The sequence below is a fragment of the Rhea americana genome, unplaced genomic scaffold (assembly GCF_003343005.1).
Source record: "Rhea americana isolate MKP2758 unplaced genomic scaffold, rheAme1 scaffold_27, whole genome shotgun sequence".
NCBI classification, from domain to species: domain Eukaryota; kingdom Metazoa; phylum Chordata; class Aves; order Rheiformes; family Rheidae; genus Rhea; species Rhea americana.
The window spans coordinates 3,524,105-3,534,104 of record NW_028186390.1 but is presented as its reverse complement, the minus strand read 5'-3'; the positions used below and the strand labels follow the sequence as shown (position 1 = coordinate 3,534,104).

The window sequence follows — 10,000 nt, the reverse complement described above, 5'->3', positions numbered from 1 at the left end:
ATGAATGATCAGCTTCATGGATTACCATGAACTTCCAAGATTGGGTACTATCTCACCACTTCTGCAACCAAGCTGTGAGTATAATATAAATGTCAGATTGACATTTATGCCTTCTTATTGAACCCACATAACAAAACAGACTGAAAGTATTCTTCCATATATCTAAATTAAAAAGATGAACCTATCTTATCTACTCCACCACACTACTGTAAGCAGTGATGAAAACAATGGAAAGAAAGTAATGTAAAAAATAATAAATTTTACAGATAGTTCCAGTTACAATTACAATACACTGACACAGAAAAATATAGTTGTTTTCTGATGATGTTTGTATTTTAGTATGAATATAGTCAATTTTACATATCTGATTGAAGTACACTTTCTCTGTTAAGACTATTCACCCTTTAGTCATATCAAATTCAGGGGAAAAATTTCAAACAATCCAGTGAATTAAGATACATCATCAATTAAAATTAAACAGCCAATGTGTCTAAACCTCTCAGTTTGTTTTCATAACAGACTTACAGCCTACAATAAGATTCAGAAAGCCTTCTTAAGACTTGCAAAGGGAAACATATATACATATATACATATACATATATATATATATATATATATATATATATACATACACACATACACACTCCTAAATACTAAATATTTAGATGTCAAGTCAAGCTCTCAAAAAAATCTGGAGATTAGTCAAAAATTATCTCAAAAATGGTTTGGCTTTGTACCGGAATACTCTTTGTCAGCATTCTTAATTTCTATTTCTATCCGTACAAACATACTGTGCTTAGTACTTATCAATGAAATTGCTAATACAAGACCGGCACTTACTAGATCACATGTGTGATGATGATAATAATAATACAATAACATAGTAATATAATAATAATCTGAGAGTTTGGACTATATACCAGGATTCTTTATTCAATTCAGCTCGGAAACATCACCCACGTATGCAACAGCCACTCCAGAGGTGCAGTTCACCGAGGACCATGCAGAGCCACAATCCGTTTGCAAGGTTTGGACTGATACCTTGCAGCCATGCAACTCAAACCTGCCTCTTCCATGGGAACCTGGAGCTCTAGTCCCGCTTCTGCCCAAGCGAGTACCCACTGGTTTCTCTACAGAACGAGAAAGTGCAGCTCCCGTAGGTGGTGGAACGAGGACGGGAGGTCGTGATTAACCACATCGTCGCAGAAACGGAGCAGTAAGCCCTCAGCAGCAGATCTGCAGCACGCAGCRCAGCTGCAACTCGAGGCGCTTCCACTGCGACAAATTAACTATCGWCACTTATGAAAAAGCAAACGTGTTCCAGGCTCGTGAAACCAACAGAAACATCAGGGGCAAAACCTCATCCTACTGAAATAAGTGAAAAACTCCCGGCCTTTGGGGCAGAGAGAAGTTTTACCTCAAACAACACCGGTAAAGCTGGTATGCAAAAAGTCACCTATTTATAAGTAAACAAAACCATAATGCTTCCTTTTAAATACTGTAACTAAAATACCACCTACTGATCTCAGATTTTTTTTTATATATATATATATATATGTATACATACACACGTATTTGAAGTTCACTCATTCCACTTGGCAAAGACAGTAATTACCAGCAGATTTTAGAAGCTCAGCCAATATATTAAAGAGAAATGAAATGCATTTTAGAAATCCTGGTAAATTATTCTGGCTTGGTTTTCATTTTACCGGCTCAGTAATGTTTAGGTGGTTATGATATCCAAAATAAAAATAAAGATTGAGAACAAACAGCAAGGCTATGTAAAAACAAACTATTATTAATTTTTAATTATCAAGTGTAATTTTCAAGACTTCATTACATCAGTTGATGGTTTATACCCCAAAATAGATAAATTAAGTCTTTAATATTAATTAAAGTTTTACTTGAGTAAACTTGTTAAAAAGAGAATGATTTAAAACTCATACATTTACATTGTTTGAACTTTAATTAGAAGAAGAGATATAATTCATGGTGTAAAACTTATTCAGGCACACTAAAAACTAAAAATACGTCCTTGCTGAATTGCAAGACGAGACTTCGGGAGAGCGTGTATACCTTGCTTCTCACTGCTAAACAGTCACAGCATGAAAACATTCCCTTATTGCGGAGGTTTTGATACCTACATTTCCCTGTTGGAAGGGTGCAAAAAATATCTGAAAGAGTTATTGACAATTCATACAGTAACCCATATTTCATTAGAGCGAGCTACAATCAGAGAACATATCTTAACTCTGAGGGGAGACGAAGCAACAATGTTTTAAATGACTATTGACTCCACTACATTTCCTGGTAATGTCAGAAGACTGGAGTCTGTCAGGTTCATAAGAGACTCAAGATGATACAGGAATCCAATTATGCGAAGTCTATTTAGTTGTCCTGTTTGCTAAGCCAAAGGTTAACGAGAACTGCACGACAAAAACCTCCTGTGGTATTACAAAGTATTTCTTATGCTGCATAAAATGTAAATGAAAAAGTATTTTAATCAAGTCTGTCTTTAACTCTTTAACTGCGCCRAAGTACTAAACGCTCATACTATACAGGACACGGGAAAACTCAATATAGAACAAGTGTTTTTAAAAAAAAATCCATCGCTGAACTGAGGAGAGTGTTATTTATTACTGAAGTAATTATTACTAAATATTTCTAATTTGCAAAGGAAAAAACATTCAAATATCATTGCTAATGTTAAATCTTTATAAATATTAAGTTATGGCCTCTAATTTCAGACAGAAAATAATTATATTTTTGTTGGTAACACATTCAAATCTGTTTACACAGCTGACAAGTCTCAGCTGCACCAGATTCCAGCCATGAGCTTTGAGGACTCTCCCGCTTTGGAGCAGATGACTCAACATTCACCAATTTCATTAAAGATGAAAAGGGAAAAATTCACCTGCAACAATGTCACTTGTAAAAACAGACTTAAAACAGCTTTATGGGTTTTACATATGTGAAGTATCCTATTGAAAAGAAGGGTTTTCCCTTGATTTATTTTGTTTTTCTTAAGAGCTGTGGGAACACGGATTAATAGTGTTGAGTTTCCAATTCTTTGGGGGGCTAATAAAAACTAATAAAACGTTAAAATGGATCCGCATTTCAAAGATTAATTACCACATGACACCATGCCGTTATTTCARATCTTGTATCTACAGTCTCCAGTACGCTCTTGAATACGTGGACACAGATATATCCACCTCTCTCAAAGTTAACTACTGTTTCTGTAAACACTACCACTGCCGTGTGTCACTAGGGTAGTAGGTAATCAGACAGCCTTTGCAATTTTTTTTGATAGTCATAAATCCTCTACCCAGAGCCAAAAGGGAAGCAAGTTTATCATACAAACAGCAATTCTTCCTTTATAAGAAGGGGACCAAAGACTGACAGCAAAGTAATACCCTGAAGATAATGCTAATATAGACAGAAAGCTGATCCCCATTTCATTTTCGCTTTGTAAAATATTCAAATTCAATGCTTAGTTTAAATGCTTAATAGTAAAAGTAGAAATACTTACTATTCTTTGCAGGCCACTATCTCAAAAGTCATGTGCAACATAACTGCATTATTATTTCTGCCTTTTGTTCTCTTTTATTACTACTATTTTTTTTTAAGGCAGACCTAATTAGCTGGCATTAGGAATATACTACCAGAGAAAAATTGTCCAAGTAAAACTGAAAGAGATGCTGTAAAATACACTGTGGGGACAATCATGCAAGGAGGCAAGTATAATTTACATAATTCTACAGTTGAGTCTCATAATTTCATGAATCTGTAAGCAATTCACAGCTAGCTGATTCCATTATCAAGTGTACATATTGATCTAAAAAAATTAATATTTTCTCCCATTTCTAAATAATGTAATATTAAAACCTGCACAAGGTGTTTGAAAATTGAAATGTCTTGTATACAGAGTATTGACTATTTCAAAATGTAATCTTGCAAATTCTTACTGGTTCTCCAAGAACMAAAATGCACACTTTAAAAGCAAGTGAAGCTCTCCAGTGATTTCAACATGAACTTCTGCCCGCTTAGTCATGGCCAGGCTTAAGTGTACCAGTGAACTGATGCCTCAGACGCAACGGAGGAAAATATCTGTCCTCAGAACACATCGAAAAAACGGGATGCTCTCCTGATGTTCAGTCACTGCAATAGCCCTCTTCAGCTTTCAAAATGTTGTGCAACTTTGCTTTTATCTAGGGACAGCTTGTGCTGCTAGTCTAAAACACACACTGAATTTGATACATATGAATAATTTCCATGGAACAACCTGTGTGCTTCAGTAAGCCAGTAAATTAGCACCTGCGTTTTTCAAGATAAAGCTCTGAAGTATGTGTAATAATAATTGTAAATTACTGTATATGGGACAAAAAAAGCTATTCGATCATAAAACCAAGTAAAAATCAACTTTTTTTTTTTTTTTTGGTAAAAGAATGAAATGAGAAGCAGAGCTACTCACTGAGTCATCCGTAGCAGAAGGAGGCCATCCTTCCCATAACTGGTGACGAACAGGAATACTCGTTAGGTCATACACATTCCGCTTTACCTGTTAAAGAAAATCAGAACTGGTACATAACAAAAGCATACAGCCAAACTGTGTTATTTTCAACACAATCTCAAGCTTTATATTTTAATTTTTCCCATTTACTTATTGTAAAACAGGCTCATCCAACACTTGAAGACTCAAATCTGTTCCAGAGGATTATGCACAAAACAGGGAAAGCACAGTTCTGCTGAAAGCAACTGAATAAACTGCTATAGAAAAAAAATCCATCAATTATGAATCATTATAAATGATTTATAGAGCATCATAAATGTGTAAAACTTTTCATAATACAGATTCCTAAAGTAGAAAACAATACAAAATAATGAACCAGTTGAAAGGGTAGAGAAGATAGTAACAAAAATTGTTACAGGTTTTTGTCATTAACCTATTTCGATTTCACCTAAAAATTTTAGCTTTGTGTTCATCTATTTTGCACACATTTCTTAAATGGGATCCAGAAATAAAGTGGCAGTGTTAAATATGAAAATAAAATGCTTATAGTGAAGAATGCTAGGGTTTTGATTTGTTTTCCATGAGTCTGCTACATCTGAGTATACGGCCCTCCCATATCGTCAGTAGTCTGCTTAGGTTTCCCAGTACAGATCTCAATCGCCCATATTACAGTTCTGAAAAACATTCTCAAACAGTAAGATCTGATACATTTTACTAACAATTTACAAAACTATTCACTACACAGAGGATCACTGAACTCAGAAAATTTTACATTCGCTTCCCAGCTTTAAGAGGCTCATACAGTCTAACCTGAACAGACAGGATAACCAAGTATTTGACATTAAGGTAAAAGCATTTAGATAAAGCTTTTTTTTTTCCTTGTCAACTGGGCACTGGCACAGGTTGCCCAGAGAGGTTGTGGAGTCTCCTTCTCTGGAGATCYTCAAGGCCCGCCTGGATGCAACCCTGTCTACCATGCTCTAGGTGACCCTGCTGAGCAGGGAGGTTGGACTAGATGATCTCCAGAGGTCCCTTCCAACCTTACTGATTCTATGATTCTATGACCTGGAAAGAACCAACAATTAATTGTATTTTAACTTCTGCTATGAGGTATTACTAACCAAATCTGTGAATCGAAAAAAGGTCTCTGAACTAGTATGTGTCTTGCAGTTCAGCAGACTTACTCTAAGTTAACAATAGTCTCTGTCTTGGGGCAGTTTACTCCTGGTGTAAGACTAGGAAGACAGCTGAAATCTTCGACAAAATGAGAAAAACTAACATAATCCATATACTTAAAAGTTTTCTGAAACAATAAATGAAAGCAGATTCTAATCTACCATTTTAATAGAGATAATGCAATAAAACAAGCCAACCTACTATAACAGACTTTTTATATAATTTGACCGTAACCATCATTCAATTACTTTATATATTCATATATATATATATGAATGAATATATATAACGTTATATATACATGCTAAAGTTATATGGTAATATATACACATTCCATCTGGTGTTTATATAAAGTACAAAATGTATATGCAAAATCTCATAGTAGATTTCATCTAAAGACCGTGTCTGCATAATGAAATACTCAGCACCAAATCTCTTTTCCTCAGGCTCGTCTTTAGAGAGGAACTACATGGACTCCTTCCTCCACACTTCGCATGTAGTTCAGGCATACTAGTGCACGGGCGAAGGATACATTTGCAGAAATTAAGCGGTAAAGGMACTGCTCTCATCATTATAAATATCCCACATGGCAGGAGGAGACAGGGATTTATATGYCTACCCATGCTCACAAATGTTGATCTGGGCAACGTTTTTCAGAAGACTCTCCGCGGCACTGCTGCATGAGTTTGCCAACAAATAAATACTGCTGAGGGAGTTCAGAGCATAAACAGAGCGCAAGCTCAAGCGCAGTGCCATTAGCGCTGAATTTCCAGTTCCCAGCYCCTCCGCTCAGTTCCTGCTGCTCATTCTCACTCCCTCTGTTTATGAGCACAAACTAAAGTGCTCCTTGGTAAGGACAGGGAAACGATGCTTCATGTTCTGGATAGATTTAGTGTATTGGCCTGGGACTATGAATTATTAGTGTTAACTAGGCTTGAGAGTTAAGTAATTTCAATACTATTAGTTTAAAGCTGCGTAAGTAAATATTCTGCGCAGACCAGTGAAAAACAATCGCTTCAGTTTAYAAACTAGCAGCGAGATACACTACAACTGAATGATTCTACATGTCACTACAGGACAAAAGTCAGGCTGTGCGGGTGCCTTATTGGGACATTTCTGTATCATAACATATATTTGTTTTTAATTTTCAGCTCAGCCCTGAATTCACAGTTTGTTTAAGAAATAATTAAGATATCTCTCTCTCTCTCTCTCTTTTTTTTTTTATAAGCTGGTGAATTACATCTATACTTGATAACCTTTATGTTAATATTGGTTTTGCCCTGGAGTTTTTGCACAGAGCCTGATCCAGTAACTACCCTTCAATTAAATGTTTTTAAAACTACATTTTAATTAAAAACTGAAACAAGAGCATTATTTTGTTTTAGATACAAAATGCTGAAGTAATTACTAGTAATTATAGTGCACTTCCTATCATTGCTTCCTGATATTTAAGTGTGCTTTTAAAAATATATATAAATATATATATATATATATCTTAATTATGAAAAAACACTGGTTTCAATCTATTTCRAACACACATCTATCTACACACACGTACACACACGCACCTGTGAAAAATGGAACTCTGAAAGACAGAACTCTATAGAATCGGGTATATGATCTCACTCCCACTGTTTAAAACAAACAGCTTTTCTTCCCCGCTTCTTAACAAGAAGCTAGCCTGCTGTGCCGTATTCGTTTCACAGGGGTATCAAGGTAAAGAGATGCCATTACTCAGTACTGACCCCACAACATCCCAGCAGAACGTAACAACRCTAATCTGAGATCACAAGAGTACGGCCCTTGTGATTTTATTTCTCTAGTATTAAATATCAGGATAAATTGTCTTTGCGAGCTAATTATTCTTCAATTGCGTACCCCCTCCCCAAAAAAGCCTTATTAATATTTATTTTCACCATGTAAAAAATCTAAAAAGGGCTATTTCGAAACAACAAGTGAAACATTTTTAGAAACCTGGGCTCAATAGAACTACATAATATTGTTTTCATAAAGCCTTCAGAAGTAAAAATAAATAACTCAGGAGTCACATTCCTCAGATTCCACTTTAAATCCAAAGCACAACAAGAAGGCATTATGAAAAAAACAGTATTTCCCTTCTTTCATTAACTCATCTGTAACTGCACTGAATTCAATAACATTCCTCTGCTATTCTAAGCTTGAAAGGCATGCTYGGGGTATGGTGTTATGTTGGTATAAAGCACAATGCCAGACTGATGTGCTGAACAAAAGTGATCAAAGTTGAAGTAATTTTAGCCAACGCACAAGTATTCTGCTGCATTATCCTACCAGAATGACATCTGTTGAGCAACTCGTCATAGAATAAACTAGTTGTGATAGACAGGCCTGGCCTGCTGGGGTACCACGTAAAACTTATTAGAGTCATGTTTGATTAAACAAACTGCTCAAGTTTTTTTTTTTTTTTTTTTTTTTTAATCATCACTGGCTTTTGAGTTTGCGCCAAAATAGTCCTCTTTCAAACAACAAGCCACAATCAATTATTGAAAGATAAAATAAGCTTGCTTTTTGATAGTTATTTGACCTTAATTTGATAATTAATATAGCATTAAAACAGCAGAGTGCAAAAGTGTACAGTCTAGGAATATTTACCAATAAAATACAGACATTCCCTTTACTTCATTACCTGTTTAATTTCAGTTTAAAGCTTAAGTTCTGTAAGGAAGAAAAAGTTCTAGATTTATATAAAGCAGCATCATAAATTGCTTCATCACTGAAGCAGAGAAATAAAAGCATGCAGCTACACTCCCCATGCAACTGCAAAACTTTCAGTTAATACAATAAATGGACCAACATGCGTGTTAAGACTTTTATTTACAAGTCCACACGATGTCGATAGGAGGACTGAAATCTTTATAAAGCTGCGTAAAAATCTAACTCCCGGTGCCATCCACTGAGCTGTGTTTATTGGCAAACTTTTTGGTCGCCCACCTTTGATCAGTTAGAAATACTAATTGCTCCTCTTGTCTCCGTGCAGCCCAGACTTTCCTTTCCYGCTGCTCCGATGCCATGGTGACTGGCACATCACTATGGCAGCCACCCTCCAGATTACAATCTCCAGAAGACACCAGATCATTTAAAAACAATTTAAAAGCCCATCTTTTTGGTTCTGTAGTTCAGCTGTTAACAATATGAATGCGATCGCTTATATCAAAACCGCCAAACACCTCGGATAGGATTTCACTTGCAAAATTRTATGTAATTCCTTCAGAATGCCTTGCCTTGATCCTACGGCCTGATGTTGAAGAAACACGTGAAGTTTCACCTTCAGCTCATTTTCACTGGTGTTAGAAAGGAGGAAAAAATATTAAAAGCTGGTTTTAAGAAAGCCTGCACATTTTAAGTAGCCAACACACTGAGAAAATTTCCCCTTTACAGGCAGATTCCTACCTTCTTATCTTTCGCTAATTTTAGCTGATGAGTACATAGCTTTAAAAGGTAAATTAAGCACCAAAGATGCGCTTCATTTGTAGATATAAAGCTAATTCAACATCCAAAGCTCTTCCACATCCACATTAGTATGGACAAAATGAGGCAAAATGCATCACGGGACAAGTCGCCTGTACCATGTAATGTGATGACCACCATCATCTTCTGGTGATTTCAATCATACGGAAGAAGTAGCTACTTTATCACTTCTGAAATAGAAAATCTGAAATCTACTGGCAAAAAAACCCTTTCATCTACCAGATTGTTAAAAATAAATAAAATATTGTGCTGAATCATCAAAGTACTGTCACGCCTGAATCTGTATCTTTGACTCACAACAAATCACAACAAAGAACCACAACAAAGTTTAACAGTAGTTCCCCTCAGGCTGTTTTCTGCTTCTGCAGGTACAAAGTTAATTGAAATAATGTAGATAATGAACTTTTGTTAGTCTTATTATTAAATATAATTTATGCAAAGCTGCAAATTGGCTGAGATGCTAAAGACTGTTCCAGGCACATAAGCAGCATGAAAGACAGTGCAAAAATGAGTGYGTGAAAGGCAGACAAAAGGAGCAATAAAGTCAGAGGACTGTGAGGAATGTGGAATGCGAATTGGGGGATGCAGGGGAATGAGATCAGATGCAGCCGGCGCAAGGTTGCATGGGGCACCGAGAGCAACGCCAGAATTTTGACTTTGACATTGTAACGGAGGGGAAGGCAAGCCAAGCAAGCAGAACCGTCRGGGGACGGCAACGACGGGGCAGGGGCGACGACAGAAAGAAATGCAAAGCAAGCAAAAGCGTTTTGTGTTGCTCGGTGAAGAACGGCACCAAAAAAAAAAAAA

At 36.1% G+C, this 10,000-nt stretch overlaps 1 protein-coding gene across 1 annotated transcript in view; it reads right to left on the bottom strand.

Moving 5' to 3' along the window:
• FAF1 (Fas associated factor 1) overlaps window positions 1-10,000 on the bottom strand; it is a 173,630-nt gene that overhangs the window by 82,114 nt on the left and 81,516 nt on the right. Inside the window, exon 8 of the mRNA XM_085308055.1 lies at window positions 4,475-4,561. Coding sequence (XP_085164181.1) covers window positions 4,475-4,561 — 87 coding nt within the window. The remainder of the gene's footprint in view (window positions 1-4,474; window positions 4,562-10,000) is intronic.